Source organism: Pithys albifrons, chromosome Z (genome assembly GCF_047495875.1).
Source record: "Pithys albifrons albifrons isolate INPA30051 chromosome Z, PitAlb_v1, whole genome shotgun sequence".
In the NCBI taxonomy this organism is placed as follows: Eukaryota; Metazoa; Chordata; class Aves; order Passeriformes; family Thamnophilidae; genus Pithys; species Pithys albifrons.
The window spans coordinates 15,124,871-15,146,842 of NC_092497.1; the positions used below are offsets into that span (position 1 = coordinate 15,124,871).

At 38.7% G+C, this 21,972-nt stretch overlaps 1 protein-coding gene across 1 annotated transcript in view; it reads right to left on the minus strand.

Moving 5' to 3' along the window:
- The window catches only part of OXCT1 (3-oxoacid CoA-transferase 1), an 85,966-nt gene that overhangs the window by 44,005 nt on the left and 19,989 nt on the right, over window positions 1–21,972 (minus strand). Inside the window, exons 5-7 of the mRNA XM_071580397.1 lie at window positions 20,167–20,316; window positions 19,032–19,138; window positions 11,901–11,961 (exon numbers count right to left, since the gene is read on the minus strand). Coding sequence (XP_071436498.1) covers window positions 11,901–11,961; window positions 19,032–19,138; window positions 20,167–20,316 — 318 coding nt within the window. The remainder of the gene's footprint in view (window positions 1–11,900; window positions 11,962–19,031; window positions 19,139–20,166; window positions 20,317–21,972) is intronic.

The window sequence follows — 21,972 nt, forward strand, 5'->3', positions numbered from 1 at the left end:
CTCTTTCCGTTCCACTCATTTGACATCTTCTTCTGTGCTGTACTGCTGACAGCAGAGAAGAAAATAGACTGCACTAAATTACCTGCGCTAGGTACTCACACACAGCAGTTCTGTGATAAACACCACAAAGAAAAGAGGAAGCATACTTGATTATCTACAAAACCTATCTATATGTAAAGCTGTGTGCATGCTTGAAAGAATACAAAATATTTAACCACCAGTTTCTGAAGAGGTTCTCCCATGCACACAGAATTACACTTCTTCAGAAATTTTTAAGCTAGTCACATATTAGCACAGCCAGGATACACAACAGCCTTAAGTTTCAAGAAGATGTTTGAAGTCAGACAATACTAACATTTCTCAAAGGAAGTGCCTCCACTAAACTGACTTGCTTGTGTGATGACTTGCAGAAGAGTAGATCTATATAATTCTGTGTGCATCAAAAACTGAAAGGGATGATAGCTGTTTTCTTGCCTTCTTAAATTCATTCATTTGGATTTCACGCTATTTTTCTGTGGTAAAATTAAAAATGGTGAATTAAAAGCACGAGAGATTGCTTTAATATCCAGCAATCTGCAGTCTCAGTATTACCAACTGAACCAGCCTGCTACAGCAGGCACACCTCAGGAGTGATTCCTGCAGAAACGCTGTGGTTGCCATCAATGAACTCCTGCTGGCTGTGATCACATTTTGTGACCTGTGCTTTCTTGATGAAATGAGATGATTTTGTAGTGCTCAGTGCTTATTTTTACAATACTCAGCTGAATGACTTCAGTGAAAACAAAACCAGCAACATAATTACATTCTCACCTTTTAATTATGAAGTACCCAATTTGTATTCAATACCTAAGATCTTAAAAATAAAATGTAAACAACCATGTGGAATATTTACAGGATAGTCTTCTCAGACACAGAGATGGCAATTTTGGAAAGTATTTTTTTTAGATTACATTATGTAATTATTGTTCAATCGTTGTAAATAATGGGAGAAGAGACAGAAGAAAACAAACACACACACACACACACACACACACACACACACACACACACACACAATCAGTGAATATATTCTTCATTTTTAAGGGCTAGTTGATTGTAGAAGAACCTGTTTAACCTGTACTAGGTACCTCAGCTGAATAAGGTGACCAGTCACACCACAAACCCTTCCACTCCAGATCAGAATAGCTGATAATATTAACTCTACTGGAATGGTATGTTTAATTTTTTTTCAAATAAATCATATTTTGCTTTACATACATTATTCCTGTACTTTGTTTCTCATTTTCAAATTACATTAGATTGAAAGTCTTTGAATTTATTAGAAGGTAAAAATAAATAATTGATATTTTTATTGAAATTATTCACATGTTGTCAGTAATAATTGAAATCTCCCCCCGCCCTAAAAAAATCAAGAGGTGGAATAGAAAAATAAAAATTTTAAAAAATCAATCAGAGATTTAATTGCAATATCCAAGAAAGTAATTTCTGTACTTTACAGTCTATATAAGCCTAAATAAACCACCTGGAAATTCAAGGAATACCTCTAACTAAGGATCAGACCACAGCATGCTAAGGAGGAGACATAGCAAAGTAATCACAGTAAAAAATATATTAGCAGCTGTTCTGTAACAAATTATCTTGCTGGTTGACTCCGATCAGAAAAAGACGCCCTGCAGGTACTTCAAGAAAGGCAAGACATATAATCTCAAAATGACATATTCTGTGCACACATATATGAGTTTTCCTTGTTTCAAATGTTCATTACAGACAATGGTAGATTTCTGAAAACTGCTTTACATGCTACCATTTTCTTTCTCAATAAGGAATCAGTGTGGTACATTTCACCTTCAAAATCATAGCAGATACGCCAAATGCCTGAAATATCCGAGATAATAAAACTTATCCACAGTGGTGAGAAAGAAGGTAGACAGAGTTCTTCTCTATGAAAATGTCTGGAAATAAAAATAAGTGCTGGTAGTATGTCATGTGGCTGAGACACTTTAAATAGACCATAGGAAAGTTGGTATAGAGATTGTTAGCAATACATTTTAAGAAAAATTAAACATTTCTTGCACTTTACCATTATCCTTCCTGAAAGCTGTCTGCAAAGGAGAGCACTAAACATGCATGGAAATATAAAAATAAAATAACCAGAATTGCATTATGTGCTTCACAGAACCAAAATTATTATTTTATGCTGAAGCTGACAGAAACATGTTAAAACAGACCTTCAAATCATAAAAGTAGACTTTTTTGATTATCACATCCTAATGAGGATTTCACTAGAAAATGGAAAAATTGTCTTTAGAACATCTGATACTCACAGTTATAACAAGTACAACCTCTAATCTCCTGATCATACCAAATTTTCTATTCTGTCTCTGTATTTATAAATCAGGCAGAATAACTGCTGAAGCACATCAAGCCAATACCAATTGGCTAATATTTCCAGTAGAACTGTTACACAACTTATTTAAACTGATTTTTAGTAATCCTAAAGAGGATTTTGAATTTTTAACCTCTTCCTCTCCAGACCCCTCAAAACAGGAATATATTAATTTAATTATCAGTTTCTTTGCTGTCTCTGATGCTACTGGATTGATAAAAATCAGCAGTCTCAGAAACCTTTATACATTTCCCAAAAGCCTCCTGCCACACATTTAAATAGGATACATTCAATTAGCTTATGTTCATTCCTGATGGAATCTGATGGAATCCATCACAAACAGCAACTCACTGCTACTTGCATAAAGGTTCAATTTAGTCCCTTAAATCTGGAGTTTCTTAAAATCCCAAATTAGTTATAATTTTGAATGAATAAACTCATCTACCTGAAAAATTTAAGACCAAACCCACGTAAGAATAGCCCTTCTCAATGCACAAACACCAGCAGAAACTGAATGCATGATTAGCTCAGGATAATCAAGGGACAGTCTCCTTTGGGGGAAGACACAGGAGTCTTTTTTTAATTGCTGGTAGCAATGGCAAACACAAGCCGCATAACCCCTCCTAAGTGCTTTTCAGGAGGTGACCAGACACCACAGCATCAAGAGTGTGATGCTGTCCAAGCTAGGAAACCTGTTTCTCAGCTGGGCTTACCCTTAGATGCTACAAAAGCTACAATACATTTTAAAATACACAGTTTAGAAACCCAAAAGCAACAAAAAATCAACAAAATCCAGCAGCACAAAACAACAGAAACAAAAGTGCATAAGAACTTGCTTGATTCACTTAAAAGACAATGGAGAATCATGAGACATCAGCATAACTTCCATCAGCCTGGAATTCGAATAGGTAAATATCCTGGCATAACAATGCAACTCTCTGTTTGGAAGGTACTGCAGTTAAAAACCGGGACTTAAAACTATTTTTTGTTGAAAAATTTAGTTTACTTAGAAATCTAATAGATAGATGCTCTTGTAACATCATTTGCAGCTCCTGATGTTCAGTTTGAGCAATTCAGTACCTTGAGAGCCTGAGACATAAGTGCTCCTTATCCCATTGCTTACACAATCAATTGGCTAAGTATCTCCCCTGTTTTAATCAGGATTGTATCCCAGCTCTCCTCTTTGCCTTTCTCTGTTTCTTTCGACAATAAGAAGAAAACTGATAAAATACATTTCACCTATTCCAAAGGTTAACAAAAAAGAGGAACGTACTTGTTTCTCTTGTCCTAGTTCAGTGGGTGGGACCAGTTTATCACTGTGGGTGTGACCAAAGCTATGTATTCTACACCCTCTATTCATTTCCCAAGAACTGTTAACAATGGACCCTTTGCAGCAGCTGCCCAGGGCACACCCGGCCCCTCAGGGTATGAGTTGGGTGTGAAAGACACCTGTGAGATCAGAGCTGTGATAACTCCCTTCCACGAAGTCGTTAGCACCTTCACACCCAGCCTGAGGTGTCATGACTGCTAATGGGCCATCGATGATTCCAAAATACCCCATGACTCACGGAGTGAGATCACCCATTGTGTGACTCCCCGCCCTGGGGGAGGGAATGGGTGCTCCCACCTGGACCTGAGGGGATATAATCTTGGGGGGTTTGGGACTTGGGAACCCCACTCATCAGATCCAGAGGAGGACCTTGACAGGAGGAGACCACCACTCTTGACCAAACTGCAACCATCATCTGCACCAACAGGTTCCTCGCTTCCTTTTACTTTGGACTTGGGGGAACCAAGAGGGGCCAGCACAGGGGCTACAAACCCCTTTGTGTTTGTGCCTCAGGATGCTGGGTTATATTTCTGGGGTTTGTGGGTTAAAAGAAATTTCTTTTTGTGCCACTGCATTTATTATAATGTTGTTATTAAATTGTAACTCTGACTTACACTCTCTTTTGTGTTGGGTTTGTTCTTCCTGCTGGTTTACCTTTAAACCAGCACACTCTATAATAAAAAGCACAAAACACGAGTTTACACCAGAAGTTGTTTTAAGATTTGTTCAGTTACTGCTTTCTCCAGGTGAATTGGAAGTAGCAAACTAAGAATCTTAGCCTCTAATTCATGGGATTATCAACTGCACATTGGACATTGTGAGTGTGGGATATTTATAAAGAAATTCAGTAATGTATTTTTTGGGGAAAAAAAAGGACAGAAAGACTAGGCGACTGTTGGGTAGACAGAAACTGAAAATTACCCTGTTGTTCTTCTACCACTGTCTGCAGCCTGAAAAATTAGCATGATTTGAAGTCAAGACAGTCTTGATACCTCAATCCATTACTTCTCTTTAAATAGTTTTTAAACTGAGTAATTCTACAGCACTTGCAGGGGAGGGATGCTACAAAAGAAAACCAGAATCTGAGCTACTGATTCAATTACTCAAAAATTCTCACTGCAGCAATAGTTACAAGGCTGCAGCTTTTCAAATCTCAGTATTTTGACTACCTCAAAAAAATGCATTTCCTTCACATCAGAAGGCAATTTTGTTAAAGATTTTCAGGTGGAATGTCAAATCTTTCTCATTTTATAACAGAAATCTCCATTAGAGATGTTAAAAGCACAGAAAACAAACCATTGTTGAAGACATAGAAATTAAAGTATATATGCATGTAAATTCCTTGAATCATGCATAAAATTCTCTCTGCACCTTCTTTTCAGTGCTATAATAATGCGTGATTTCAAATGCAGACACAGATTAAGTCATTGATTGATTAACATATCTTACACACAGAGCAGGGCTGAAAAGTTAAATTTAGAGTGTTTTAAATAGTATTAATTTTCAAATTATTGTGATAGAGGACACAAGTACTGGTAGTGAAATATACTTCATATGCACAGTTTATCAGGCTTTCTACAAAATGCAACATAAACCTCTCTGAATTTAGCTTTAGGAGCAGAGGCTTTCCATCAGTTTCTCCAGCACACTGACTTCTTGGCAATGTTCAGTATCCACTGATCAACCACAGACTTGCTTTTTCTTGTTCTTTTTGAATGTCATCTTTGTTAACATATGTGACAAGGATAAAAGAATTTTTTTTCACTGAAGATTATATTCACATCTGCAATGAACTTCTAAAACTGAATGCTGAGAAAACTCATGATACTCATGAAAGAAAGCATCATTTAGAAAGGAACAAAATATAGGAGACAGAGAAAAGAAAAACAAATCTTCCAGCATTATACTGTGTGTAGGTAAAACTATCTAAACAGCAATCAGAAACAATTTGATCTGCTGTGAATTTTAACCACTTAAGATTCACTACCCTGGTAATGAAGTGCCAAATCTGAAGCCACATAATTAGAAGTTATATATAAAAGAAAAGCAACTGGAGAGGAAAAAAAAAACAACAACAAACCAGAAAAGGAAAAAAGAACAGTAACAGCAAAAAAAAACCCAATCAAACAAAAAAAATCAACAAAACCCACATAGAACTTTAACAGAACCATAGAATAGAATATGCTTAACTGGAAGGGATCCACCAGGATAGAGTCCAAGTCCTGGCCCTGTGCAAGACACCCCAAGAACTGCACGGTGAACCAGAAGCATGTTAACTACATATAAAAAGAACTACCACATGAACGACCTTCTAACCCAGTCTATTCCAGTACTTCTCAAAGCATTTTAAGATGGTCTGCACAACAGCTGCACAAATGTTTTGTTTTTCTGTTCTGCTATTAGTAAGCACATAAACACACAGAAGCAAGGAATCAAATAAAATGAAGGGAAATAAAACCAACTAAACACTATTTAAGCCTCAGGGTGGGATTCTTTTTGGCAAAATAAAATTACTGTGGCAATGGTGTGCAAATATTTCTAGGAGCTGCTTTTCCAAATTAATACTAGGAGTCCCTGAATTTCAATTCTAATCCTTCTCTGATTTGCTCTTTAACTTTCTATGACAGGTGTCATAACAGCCACCAAACTGCTTTATAACATTGCTGAATATTGAAGAAAAGGCAATAAACACTTCAGCCTCTGTTGTAATCTGCACTGATAATTTTATTTATGTCATTAAGCAGTGAAGTATCGACATCCTTGGTCTCACAGTCCCCTATGTATGTATTCTTAAAGCTACCTTCAAGTATTCCTTATTTCGTACTGGGCTGGATATTTCTTAAAAGCTTAAGCTTTTTGGTTTTTTTGTTGTTTGTAATGCTTAGCCTCTGACATCTGATGTCAGTCTCACTCTCTGCCATTTTTCTTTTCTGTGTTTGAAATTACAAGGATTGTGATCAAGGTCAAACTCCTACTGTTCTTCCAAGGCTTTCTCCATGATGGAAAATTTATTTTAAGCTCATTAACACCGTCTTTCTCTAATTTCACTTCTTCTTAGCTACACCTCCCAGAAGGCTTCATCAATCCACATCTCTGAGCTCATGAAATCAGTCATCTTAAAAGACATTCTTGATATTTTGCCATTTTCCCTTCTATGCTTTCTAAGGATCATGAGTTTGCACTTCAGAGTTACTCTCCCACAGTGTTCAATCAAATATTTCAACTAAGGTTCCTCTGAAAAGGATATTATAATGTCTATAGACTAGATTTGGGTTATCTAAATTCATATTCACAGGCATCTCCAATTCAGGACTTAGCCAAAGCCTAGGAATGTAAATATGATCATGAAGTCAAAACCCCTGACTACCTACTTAACATACATGTTTAAGATGCCAAGATTTCTGTACTTACAATATAGCTATTTATATATGTAATATATATATTTTGTGTTTATTATATCAGCATATTATGGCAACTAGAATACTACTGTCATTTGTGCCAAAAGCTGGTGCTAAGGGGCAGGACTAGGCAGCTCAGTGTCCATCCTCTGCCAAATGGGATTCTCAGACAAAGCATCTCCCTCATTGCAGATGCACAGGACACTGCCTCAGGAACCATCACCTCAGCACACACAGAGGCATCATTGAGCAAATAAACAACAACAAAAAAGAGTACAGCAACACAACAACTCAGTGGTTCCAGCATTTGCATGGGAGGACCTCAATTTTGTGTCCACCTTGGCCTCAAATCCTGATTTGTGGTTTTGCAGAAAGACTAACATATAGTCTGTGCCCATCACAAATCTAGAATCACATCTTGTACCAGGGTTCAGTTTTGAGTTCCACGGCTGGGGCATCCAGGTGATGAAAGAGACTATATTAGATTATTGTTTCACTTTAAAATAGTGTTTTACAGGTTTTTTACAGTAAACTGTCACTGTGAAAAATTTCTCAGAACAGAGCTATGAATCTGAGGAAAGTTTTGCCATTGTTCAAGCAGTTGGAGAAATAGACACACTCAAAGAAAGGTTCATTTCCAGTTTCCTCAATAAAGCCCAATGCCATGATTTAGCACAGATAACAGGATACAAATAGCTTATTTCACTCTGATTCTGTCTCTTAGTGCAGCACAGTTCATTGTACCTGAGAAAATGGTGCTCACTGATTTGGCTGTGCTGTTACTAGGCAACCAGAGATAAAATGTAGGGGTTAATGATTTTTATTTAAGGCATTTTTATGAGAAAGCACACTCTCTTTTTTCCCTCCCATGATATTATTTGAAGTGTAAATGCTATTTACACGGGGAGATATATTTAGCTATCCTACGGAATCTGAACTAGAAAATTATTTAAACTGGATATTCAAACAGCCAGTCAATAAATATTTCTAAATATGTTGACCATTACCACAACAAACACACTGTGGCAATGGCTGAGACCTCAAAGCACTTCACCATGCACAAATATTCAGTAGGTCTCACAGCAAAGAGTAAGAATGACAATAAACCAGGTAACAGTCCAGGGACGTTTGGGACACTTACAGATGCTTATGTTCTCCACCAAGAAAGAAAACACGAGCCTAAGCCTGTATCACCCTTCACCTTTGCTGTGCTATCATGACACCCATACCTGGCAAGGTCACATCATGTTTTCCCTTGTGGCTTTGAGTTGTCTCTCTTCCCTGGAAAAAACAGGTGTCATCACCAGAAGTTGTCCCTCCTGCTGCGGCTCTGCTCAAAGGAGCTTCTACAGGGAGATGCACATCTTAAGAAGCATCCTACTATCACAGCCTTTGCCCTAGTCGTCTAGGCACATGTCCTGGAGGCCTCCCTGTAACTCCAAGCTGCTTTGCAATTCATTGCCCACCACACAATTACATGGCTCAGGAGCAGGGCCTGACAGCAGTGACACCTTCATTCCACAGTGTTGAAAACGTTACCACATATGTAACATAACACAACCCTTCAAGTTTCCTCACATGCCAAGCTCTTCCTTTCAATCTTTGCAAGGCCCAGTGGCCTATATGTAACTCACAACTATTGAGTTCCTTTTATACCTGCTGCTTTCTCAGCTCTCCTGTCTTCGCAACAGGAGCAGAAAATTGTTTATAAATACGAAAATCATCTGGAAGCCTCAGGTGAGTGTGTACATGAGTGCTCAGGGTCAAACAAAACTACAGCTCTGACTGCATGCTTAACTTCTGCAAGTTCTGTAAAACGAAGTGAGAAGCAGATGAATGTCTGCATCATTTTGCATTTACATACTGATCAAGCCAAACTTAACTGATGCTGCCAACACTGGATTATTAAACATTTTTCTCTGCAAAGGTTAACAACCAAATAACAGGAATTATGGAATTCAGATGAAAAATTCTTTTTGACCCTTAATAAAGGTCATCTTCAAATAAAAGTAGAAATTCTACTGAACCCAGAAGGTATATTTTTAAAGTTACCTATGACTCATCATATCTCCTTATTATCATGATAGCAGGTTCTACTCCCTCTCACTTAGATAAACAAAAGAAGTACATGCAACAGTCCAAAATATTTGTGCAGATCTGTAACCACCTCTTGCATTTCATTAGAAGTTTACAAACAATGTATTTCTGATCACAAACCGAGTAGTCCCTGGCTTCTTCTTACCATTTGCCTATTCCAAACAGGTCAAATACTTTAACCTGAAATTTGTTCTAGGGGAATTTTAAAAGCCAGTAATTCTCTATGGTGTGTCCCAGAGATAACTGGGACACAACCTGACTTTCTTCTTCAGAAGCCTCTCTACACACAGCCAGTCTTGCTCCTCACAATAGAGGAGAGTTTTTAAGCAAGCAAAAGCTATCAGTTTATGAGTTTCAGAGCTGGGGGTTTTTACCTCCTAACTTTTTTTTTCTCTTACTCCCCACATCTGCAAATGCTGCCAAGTTCTCTCACCTCTGAATTGTTTCAAAAATTAAGTGTCTCTTCATATTTCAGCTAAGAGTACTTGAAACACCACACTGACTAAAATTAAAGAGCAGCTTTAAGTTAAGAAAAAAGTGTCTTTCACTGTGTATGCAAGCCAGGAGATTTCACAGCTTCTCAGGTTAACTTAGAAGGACAAGTTAACAATTGCAATTGATTTCCAGTGCAGTTCCCACTTTCACCACTTTCATAGATACATTGAGATAGGCATTCCAGTAGTTTCTATTTCATTGGTATGGATCTTAGTATGTGCAACACTATTCCATATTTTTATCAATGATCAGAAGCTAAAATAAATCTGATGAAAGCACCAGACTGAGAAACTGCAATCCTGAAAATCCCAATTAATCACCGCAGGACTCTGAAGACAAGCCTGACCTTTGGCTACTTTGATGGAAAGAAGAAAGGCTGGTTTCAAATCCCTACTTCTAGAGACTAGAATTGTCTGCTTAAGCTCAGTTAAATGTTCAGTCAGTGAAAAACAGAAATAAAGCCAGCAACAGCTAACGGAATTTAGAAATACTTCTTGCCAAGAGAGTATCTGAATTACTACCTATACAAACTTTTTTCTTCTGCCTGTCAATGGGATTGAGTCAGGCAAAATTCAAATTTTCAGTTGCCTTAGTTCCCTAATGGTAAGTTTAGACAGCTGACAATGCTCAGTACTGAGGATGTATTAGGCACCACTTTGAGGTATCACCTTGTGATTCCTGGGGTTTAACTTTTAAATCCAAATACAACACTCTGAATTCCACTTTGGAAGAATGACATTTAGAATGTAAGCCAATGATGTATTGCATTTGGCTCTAAATTTGTCCCAAATACGTGGTTATGCCTCTTCATCTAATTTGCCCATGAAAAATAGAATTGTAATGTAATACTAATATGCCAAAAAGCTTGACAATTTTTAAAACACAAGACTCGGAGTGGACACAGTTCACAGCAGATCTACAAATGACTGTTAAGTGGAATTACAGAAGGAAGGATGTCACAATACTTGCTCACTGACAAGAAAATTCTACCCTATCATAAGTGGATAGAAGAGCAGAAAGAGACAGTGACATGGAATGTAGGTGGAAGGCTTTGATCTACTTAAATTCTCTAAATGCCAGACTGAGCAAGATATGAAGGACAAGTGCCTAGAAGAAAAGATTCTGCATTTAATTTTTAAATAGAAAAAAACTTCAAACCTTTACTGAAAACAAAATGTGAAAATTCACTGTTGCTGCATTGTCACTAAAAGTCATGTGTCAAATACTATGGCCTTTTTGCCATTTTTCTGTAAGACACAAAGAGATAACTCAAGTTCCCAAATATATTATCCAGAGATGTTTATATAACTAATATGTTTTCTAGACAACACTTTACAAACAAACACAAAACCCAAACCAGCCCCCAAATAAACCAACACAAACCAAAAACCCTGAAGAAACACAATCCTCTTCCATACAGCATTTACTAGAAATAGTCTAGAAGAGTTTGTCTTGATCTTACTGCCAAACCATATTGACCTTTTATTAGGCATTAAAAAAAATTACCAGAAAGTGAAGAAAAAGCTAATAGAGCAGTCTGTCTTTTAGATAATGCTATGCCTTAGCAACTCTCTAGTCACCAATATTTTTCCAGTGTAAATTGCTCCATGTTTTTAAACATTATCATTTCAGACAAGGATAAAGGACAAAGATTGGAAAAACTTCTAGATCAGCTAGTTCATTCTCTTCCTCAAGACACAACCAAATGTCTGTATCTCATTCTGGAGTGATATTTATGTAATGTATTAAATTTTAGAAATCACAACCATGATATCGCCACAATTTGCCTCATCTATGTTGTCATGGACTTAACTTTATTTTCAGAAAGTTTTGCATAAAGTCTTACAAAAATCTTCTCAAGTACAGACTAAGCCTACTGTTTTCCTCTTTCATCCACATATTACTTTATTTAACAAATTTGAAGGCTGTTGCTGTGTTTCCCTTTCAAAGGCTGATCAAAGTGAACATGAAGCCCTGATCAGGATCAGGTGAACAGTAATAAATTTTGGAACTAATCCCTAAAGCAGAGAATAGTGTCAGGAGCAGGCAATCCAAGGAGACAGGTAAGTCCACTGTTCCTGTTATGAAATTCCCTCAATGATGTCAAACACCCCTCCTTTGTCCCAGAAAATCATGTAAAACAAAGGGCTATGTTGACTACAAGAGTATTTGGTTTACTGTTTCAATTCCCCACCTCTACCACAGTTGTCTTTGCAGCTTTGCACATTGGCTGGTTGAAGTTTCTTGCAGTTTTCCTGCAAAAGAAAAGAAAATAAAATTAACAAATATTAAAAGCTGTAATAGAATATTTAAAGACTTTTCAGAGATACATCTATAATATAAAAAAACCCACAAATCTTTTAGCCAAAAAGTAGGAGAGAGGAAAAAGTATTATGGAATCCTGTAAGATGCATCCGAAATTAAATCATATTTTGCTGGATTAGAAAATATTTATTACAGCTCATTTGAGTTTTAATCAGCACATTGTTGAATTGATACTGGGTATGCTACTTATGTTTTCATTTATTAGATCCAAAAGCAGCAGCAAACTGGACTTTCTACAATGTGCCTTCCCATTTTTTCACTACACGGAGAATGACATTCATCTCCCCAGGGGTGCCAGCACATGGCCTAACAATATCTCAAATCTTCCATATGCCTTGATAACTCAGACTGGGACTCGGGATAACACTTCTCATAGTAAATGTAACCAAATTCTTTTGATCAAAAAAACCCTGTGTGAGTTTCAGCACCCACTGCAAGACTCTGGCGTTGATATTAAGTATTTACACATAGCATTTCTGTACCAAGAAAAAGAACCTCTAGGGAATAAAAGTGATACATGACAGGAATAAGTTGGATTTGCACCAAGGTCATAGTAGGCACAAAGGAGAACAAGCAACCTGCGCCAGATGTTCTCTGTATTTTTCAGAAACCAAACAAAACTACAAAACCATTTGGTATACTTAATTATTATGAAAAATGATGTAAATTTTAGTGGTGTTGCAGTGCTAGCTTCTCAGCATTTTTCTCTTTTAAAAAGTAAAATTCATGACAGTATTTCATAAAAATTCATGAATCTGGGGTTAAAAACAAGACAAAACTTCCTTCCCCCATCCTTTTTTCACATAAGCATTTTTTCCCTAACCATACTTATTCATAGACTCACAGAACCACTTAAGTTGGAACAAAAGCCCTTAACAGGATTGAGCCCAACAGTTAACCTCCAATGTGTTTTCCTCCTTTCTCCTTCCCTTCCCACGAAGAACATGTCCAGTGCCACAACCACTCTGAACTTTGGGGGGCTGCTGCCACCTCGTGGCTTCGGGGGAAGGACAGAATAGAAACGGCCAAATCCTGAGACTAACAGGCACTTCTAACTGGATTTTTAGTGCAGACATTCGCACAGTCAAAGCTATACTCAAAAACACATATCTCGGGGACTATTTTGGGAAGTGCTAATTTACTGGCAATACACAGCAGCTGTGAAGACTCTAATAAAGGTCCAACCGTGTCCTGGGGGACACCAGGCACAGCATCGCCATCGACCGAGGGGATTGTCCCGCTCTGCTCTGCACTGGGGTGGCCTCACCTTTAATATTGTGTGCAGATTTCACAGAATCACAGAACATTCTGAGTTGGAAGGGACCCACAAGGATCATCGAGTCCAACTCAAGTCAATGGCCCACATGGGGGATTTGGGGCACCACAAAACAAAAAAGACATTAAGCTATTAGAGTGTCCAAAGGAGGGCCACAAGGATGATGAAAGATCTGGAGGGAAGTCATGTGAGAAGCAGCTGAGGGCACTTGGTCTGTTCAACCTGGAGAAGAGAACACTGAGTGGGGACCTCATTGCAGTTACAACTTCCTCGTGAGGGGAAGAGGAGGTGCAGGTGCCAATCTCTTTAACTCCTGTGGCCAGTGACTGGTTTCCTGGGAAAGGTATGACGCTGAGCTTGGGGATCTTTAGGCTCGATATCAGGAAAAATTTTTTCACCCCATGGGTGGTTGGACACTGGAAGAGGCTCCCCAGGGAAGTGGTCGCAGCACCAAGCCTGACAGAGTTCAAGAAGCATTTGGACAACACTCTCAGGCAAATGGTGTGACTCTTGAGTTGTCCTGTGCAGTGCCAGGAGCTGGACTTGATGATCCTGAAGAGTCCCTTCCAACTCAGCATATTCTGTGATCCTATGAACATCTTTTGTTCATGGGTCTTCTCAGTGTCTATGTAAACCCAAAAGGATGTAAGAATAGGAAACCATAAAACAAACTCAACCAACCACAACTTGCATTTATATCCTTCTCTGAGAGCATACTAGCTAGTAGTGATTTAGGAAAAACCACCCTAATCCAGGTAGAGTACCAAATGAGAAGAAAAATAGAATTAAAAATGCCAAATTAAAATAGCAAGGAAATGGATACAGATGGAGGAAGGCAGATGTGAAAACGAGGAATTCAGTCTTTCATCCTATGTAACTACTCTTCTGAGCCAAAGACATTATCAAGATTGTAGTGGCTGGTCTTCCAGCAAAAAACACTGATATAAAATTATTTTTACATAGGGGAAAAATTACAAGAAAACATTTCAATATTAATTTAACATTAAGAAGAATTATTGAGCTCTATTATGACAAAATTTATAAAAGCTTCTGCCATTTAGAATGTTCTTGGGTTAGGAAAGTTGTTTCAGAAGCAGAAGTCCTTTACAGGATCAAAGACCTTATTTCTACAGAACACACCATCCAGAAGTTTTACAGGATCAAAGGGTTTATTTCTGAAGAACACACCATCCCGAAGCTTTATGGGATCAAAGGCATTATTTCTAAAGAGCACATCATCGAGGTGGAGAAAAAACAGAAGCACTACACTTATTTTCCAAGACAGAATAATGTTAAGGGGTTAGGAATATGAAATTCAGAAACTAGCTAGAGGTGCCTTTTTTATTCCTGGACATCTAGACTCAGTCTACAAAGTCTGTTTTTCCAGTGATGGATTTCTAAGCTGGTCCAAAGGCATGACTTCTTCTCTGACATAGCAAAAGATAGGAAACTTCACAGCAGACTAAACCAACAAACTACATCTACTATGTACCTAATGAAACAGAGGTAAAAAGCTCAGGTATGAGCCAAATTTACATGTTGGAGAGGAGAACCACTTGAAGAATGAAGAGACAACCTGACATGACTGTGACAGCAGAGGCCCTGACTCTAGTTATCCCTTCAACATCTCTGTTCTTTTGCCAATATTTTCATCGGCACCAAGTCACACCTCTGCTAGTAAAGTGGAAGTATATTGAGCTAGAACAACTCCAAAACAGAACTGTACCAAATGAAACAGGAGGGCAACCAAAGCAGGTAGACAAGCCACTCTCCCTGAGAAGTGAAAATTCATGGCAGTCAAGTGAAGTCCTTGGCACTGGAAAAAAGGAAATATTGTGTCCATCTTCAAAAAAGGGTAGAAAGGAGCACCCTGGGAACTACAGACCTGTCACTCTTCCCTCTGAGTCTAGGAAGATCATGGAACAGATACTCCTGGAAGCTGTGCTAAGGCACATGGAGGACAGGGAGGTGATTAGAGACAATCATCACAGCTTCACCAAGGACCAACCCAGTGGCCTTCTGTGATGGAGTGACTACATCAGTGGACAAGGGAAGGGCTATAGGTTCATCTGCACTTCTGTAAAGCCTTTGACATGGTCCCCCGCATCCTTCTCTCTAATTTGGAAAGAGATGGATTGGATTGCATGGAAGGAGGAATTGGGTGGATGGTCACATCCAGAGGGCAGTGGTCAATGGCTCAGATTCCTGATGGATACAGGGGATGCATGGTATCTCTCAGGGGGATATACTGGGACCAGGACACTTTAATACCTTCATCAATGACAAAGAGGGACTGAGTGCACCCTCAGCAAATTTGCGATTTAGTGACACCAAGCCAAGAGGTGCAACTGACACCCCAAGGGACAGGATGCCATCCAAAAGGGCCTGGACAAGCTGAACAAGTTGGCCCATGGGAATCTTTAATTAGATTCCACAAGGCCAAGTACAAGGTGCTACACCTGGGTCGGGGAAATCCCAAGCAGGAGTAAAGACTGGGAGAAGAATGCATTGAGAGCAGCCCTGGCGAGAAGGACTTGGGAGTGCTGGTGAATGACAAGACTGGGCATGAGCTGGCAATGTGCGCTCACAGCCCAGAACTCTCAGTGTCCTGGGTTGCATCCAAAGCAGCGTGGCCAGAAGGTCAAGGAAGAGAATTTTACCTCTCTAGTCTGCTCTGGTGAGACCCTACCTGGAGTGCTGCATCCAGCTCTGTTGCTCCTAGCAAATGAAGGACATGGATCTGCTGGAGCAAGTCCAGAGGAGGACCAGCAAGAAGATTAGAGAGAGGGAGCACCTCTCCTACAAGAAAAAGCTGAAAAATTGGGATTGCCCAGCCTGGAAAAGGGAAGACTTCAGGGTAACTTAATTGTGGCAATCCAGTACCTGAAGGAAGGCTACAAAATGGAGAGAGACTTTTACAAGGGCAGGCAGTAACTAGACAAAGAGGAATGGCTTCAAACTGAAAGTGTGCAAGTTTAGATAGAATATTAGCAAGAAATTCTTTACTGTGAGAGTGGTATGGCACCACAACAAGTTGTAGAGAGAAATGGTGGATGCCCCATTCCTGGAAGTATTCAAGACTAGGCTGGATGGAGCTCTGAGCAAAATGACTTAATGAAAGGTGTCCCTGACCATAGCAAGGGGGTTGGAACTAGATCATCTTTAAGATCACTTCCAACCCAGGCCATTCTATGATTCTGTTATGACTACACAAAAAAAGCAGTGGCACTCCTCGATGTTGCCCCTAACACACAAAGCTCAAAGGGAGGGTAAGACCTGGAGACACTCTGTTCAGCTAACCAGAACTAGTACCCATATCAGTCCAACAAGGCAAAATGCCCATATATGCATTCTTTCAGTTATCATAGGAACAAGGTGAGACTATTTCATTATGTTTAAAGGGAGACTTGGATTATTTGTCTTGCTAATGGTGCACTATACCTGAAAGTTACTATCTACTAGGCCAGACACAGGCCTTCCTTGTCAGACAAAAGCTGTGGTGCAGAATAGTCTACTCAGCATGAAGATGCCTGGAATGAAAGTGGGCACAACATGCTGTATAAAAGAAAAGATATAGGGGATATCAAGAGCAGCATGAGTTGAGAATGAGAACAAGAAAGAAGAAAAACAGAAAGCCTGGGAATCATCTAACTAATCATATTCTATTTTATCGAAAGCTTTGATTTACTGACCAAGGATGGTGCCAGTCTCTTTTGACCATGCAGCCTTAAGAGAATGGAATGTGTGGGTGAGATAGGCACCTTGGAACACCAGGGCCTGTGTAAGTGCAGCCAAGGGTGTACATGGCTGTTTTTTACTCTGACCACTTAACTTCTCCTGGGTGTGACTATCCTATATAACCCTGGACAATTAGCATTAAAGTGATTCTCGTCACTTACAGCAGGAGTCCGTGCCTCATTCCGCCACAGGGGACATGAAGTCTCATGTTAAGAAAAAAAACCAAACAGCTTAAAAAACTGCTTTCTAAAGAAGTTGGTGCCATTCTGGATTCCCAAGAAAACAATATAGCTTCTTGTATGAGAACAAACAAAAAATTAATCCCAGCTTGTGGTCCAAGAAAGTTCATCTAAAGTACATCCTTTAGATTTAAAAAAGCTCTTAGCTTGAGGGTGGTTAACAGTTTGGCACTTACTCCATTGCTATTTGCTCCACAGATACCAGTCATGGGAAACAGTATAAATAGTACCACACTGCTGGGAAAGAGAAGGCAGATGGCAGCTCTAAGATGAGCTTATGCTTCTCTGTTCTAGGTCATCAGGTAACTCATGTCTCATCCAGAAACAGAATGGGACACTGCTTATCGTAAGCAAATTGTTTTAAAGTAGTAATATTCATAGGGAGTAAGACACCTGATTATGATGACACTTCCATCTTTGATCAGTTACACTTGAAAGGAGTAGTCAAGATCTCTAGGCCTTCAGAAGGACACAGTATTTGGTATTAACTATATTGTGTGAATGCAGGAAACATATGAAGAGTTCTGAAAAGAACATAAAGAAGGAATAGCATATAGACTAACAGGACATAAAGGAAGAGGGGTAAAAAGGGTGAACACAACCAGCCTGGTTTCTGTGTGCAGAATTACAGAATTTTTCAGAGTTAACTAACTGTGCATCAGTAGATACAGGATAAAAGCGCAGACAGTAGTGACTCAAGATCAAACAAAGACAAGTCTAAAAGGGAAGAGTGATTCTTATATTCCGTGTACCAGAGCCTAAGGAAAGCAGTTTAACAACCATGCAATTCATACACACACACAAGGAAGTTCAGCATTTAATCAAAAATCACATTGTCTTGCCAGTGGGCAAGCCAGGATGTCAAGAGTTGTGCAAAATAAAAACTTATTTATTAACATTCAATTTTAATTTAATATTATTATGAGATACATAGGTAAAAATAATATGAATACATGTGTATGTATACATATATGCATAAAACATTGTTTTATGTGTATTATTTTATACATATATTTTTCAGTTTGCTTTTTCACCTCCATAAAAAGACAGACTGTGTTATTCAGCATCTGCTTGTAGTAAACTGCAAATGATGGCAACACTTACCTTTTCATCTGATAGCCATAAGACAAACAAATAAAAACCAGACATTAACCATAATCAAACCTCTCCTGCTTCAGGTCAGGACAAACCAGAACATAAGCATAGCAACTCATATGAAAGATGTTATTCCCAGTGCAACACTCAAACTTTTCATTGCAAAGATGTTTAAATTCATATGATGCTTCTCCCTACACTACTGAGATCAAGTCAACTTTGAACATTCTTTTCTTCAATTTTCTTATCACTGACTGGCCAGGAGACTGATTCAGCTCCCTTCTCTTCTGTCATACAAGAGTGGATCAAATTTTAATTGCTCAAGGAATAGGACCCAAATTAATATGAAAATTGAAAGGAATAGAATGACACTAAATTTCTCAACAGTAATCATAATGACTTTGGTCCCCTGTGTCTCATTTTAAACTACCAATGTTTTATTTCACACCCATGTTTAAATTCTCAAAAATCATTAGAAAATGCAATTATATTTTGGTTTTTTATAGCAGTATAATTTGACAGTAGGGAAAGGCAATATGAAAGAAAGCATAATCAGTAAAACATTTTGCCCTCACACAGGAGAGAGAATTCTCCTTCTCTTTCATTATCTAAATTATAAAATAAACTTTCCCCACTGGTAAACAAGTTATACCTGAAAATTATGTTTCCTGCACGGTCAGCCTTCCATGCCTTCACAAGAGCAAAATCTCCTGTAATTGACTTCTCCAGAATAAAGTGACGGCCATCAAACTCTCGCACCTACAGAGAGAAGTAAAAAATTGAGACGTAGGTTTCTTCCAATAGATTTCTCATGCAATATTTATTTTATGGGGTTAATTTTACAGACTATTATATTTACTACAATACAGTTTTATCTGAAAAACTGCATAACCAAGAAGCACAGAAAGGATGCAAACCGCAGTTTTATTACAGTGTCTCTAGTGAAACAGCATGTGAATCCATATTCTTCCTGCTCCATCTACTGGAACTAGACATGGTTTTTCCTGCACATCTACCAGCTAACCAAAACTGAAGTGCTAAAGCAGAATTGTTGAAAACCTTCATAATCACTACCTAACACCAGAAACCCCAAACCTAAAATGAAGTCAATTTGAGACAGAGTATGCAAATCATGCCATCTGACAGAGTGTATTTAATTTGGTTTTCCTGTATTTATGATCAATATTTGCAATGAACGATACTGTTCCTGAAACAAAAATACGGACACACAGCTAATCTTTTAATCCTAAAGAGATGAAACAGCATTTCTCTTAACAATGGAGTAGGTTAGAGTATCCATAAATAGTACTTGAGAACTTTTTAAAATTTTTGAAAGGGGGAGGAAGAATGACAAAGGTCTATCAGAAGCCAGTTTGTCAGTCCCACAAAAGGAGATCTGAGCTTTTATAAAATAACACTTCCATGCCAAGTGGATGTGGAGAATTGAATTGAATAAGGCCTGCTAGTCCCCCCACCAGTTAGCAGACTGACTAGAGAGAGATTTTCACGCAAATGTCAAAAGAAAAACAAATTAAGAAAAATGCTATTACAATTATAAGCTATTTAATAAACAAAACATTCCTCCAAATGGTAAAATATCATATACTGATATATGCAGTAAAAAAATGAAGGGAATAAAAAAACTAAGTCAATGTCTAGGTACTGCAAATAGTTATGTATATAATACATGAAAATTATTGGTTAGGGTGGAACTACCTTTACCTCAGAGATGTGCTTGAAGTAAAATTTAATGTTTATGCAGCCTACTTGGAATAAAGACCTCTTACCTCTCTGGGCTGGCTGGCAATGGCAATGGTGCCATCTGTGTTGTACTTGATAGGTGCACCCCCTTCCTGCACCAGCGTCCCATAGCCAGTACTGGTGTAAAATGCTGGGATTCCTGCTCCTCCTGCTCTAATACGTTCAGCGAGTGTACCCTAAGGGAAAACACATTTAAGAACTCATCATTTCGGAACAACAAAGCAAACTTTGATAAATGGCTTGCATTAAAATTAATTTTATAACCTGTCATTTGGTGTTTTTCCTTCTGTACACAGCAGGTAGATGTGATCACCTATTTCTTCCTCCTATTTCAGATCTCCTTTGGGGGATTGGTACTGGATATGGCAAGAAATGCTTGACACATGACCATAAACTGCTCAAGACCACACTGTCACACAACTCTCTTCCAACTACCAAGTCCCAGCACTTGGCTGCGCCTCCTCTCCTTCAGCTTGTTTCCCAAACAATACTCTGAGAAGAGTAGAGAGTTCTTTTTCTCTTTCCCACCTTGCTACATATCTTATGTTTTACCTCTGTATATTGACGTTTTATTCTTTAACATCTTAATTAAAGTTTCAGAACTCACTCCTAGTTGAAACAGCCAAGCAGGGCAGATTGAGAAAGGACGAGGGAGTCCAGCCATGGGTTGCCCATGCCAAGAATGCCAAGAAGCTGAAATAGCAGTATTTATACTCTGTTTGATGACCTTGTCTGGCATTCTGCTCTATGTCCAGCTGTACTACAGATATTAACAGTACAAATTCCTCATCAGCCTTAATTATGGACATGTCTTCTTGCTTTTCATTAGTGTTATTTCCCAGATTTTTAAAAAATATTTTTCTGGATTCAAAGCAAGGCAAGACCATCATGGTCAGCTACCCAGCCTAACAGCCTCCATAACATAGGCTGCATTTTCTTCAGTCATCCTGCAAGAAGCACAATGACTTCGGGTTTGTTTTCAAAATCGTGGCAAGGGGCAGGTGCAAACCATGCAATGACACAAAGTCCTGTGTTCTAAGCAGTCTCTGAATTTCAAGACCTCACCATGACTTCTCCTTTACTGTATAACAATGAAACGGCAGTCTCCCATTTTGCCTAAACTTACATCTAACTTTCTTAAAAAAGGCTATTTTGTCTTGACACAAATATTTCAAATCCCCCCTTCTCCCACCAAGTCATTAATTCATCTTACTGTTTACCATTAGACACTGTAGTCCCATTATTTGTATCTACATAGCTTATCTGCACTCCACAGAGACAATTACATCTCTAAGGAGTCCAAAGTCTTCTAGATGAAATTACTGAACACTGCAAAGGAAGGAAAAAATGCTTTGTGAGATTTGTGACCTTTGAAACATAGGAAGTGACAAGTGTCTGTTTATCTTCATGTCTGCTGCCTGGGTATAAGAAGAGCTTTTCCAGTCATGTCAGAGATTCTAAGAGACACTCTTTCAGAGCATACAGGCAAACTCAGGCAGCGTGGACTGGATGAGTGGATGGATTGAGAACTGGCTGAATAGCTGATCCCAGAGGGTGATAATCAGTGACACAGGGTCTAGTTGAAGGCCTGTCACTAGTGGTGTCCCCCAGGATCCTGTACTGGGCCCAGTATTGTTTAACTTGTTCTTCAGTGACTTGGATGAAGGGGCAGGTGCCTCTTCAGCAAGTTTGCTGAGGATTCTGTAACATAAAGTTGGGAGGAGTGGCTGACACCCCAGAGTGTTGTGCAGCCCTTTAGAAGGACCACAAGAGGTTGGAAAGATGGGCCAAGAACTGTCTGAAATTCAACAAGGGCAAATGCAGGGCCCTGC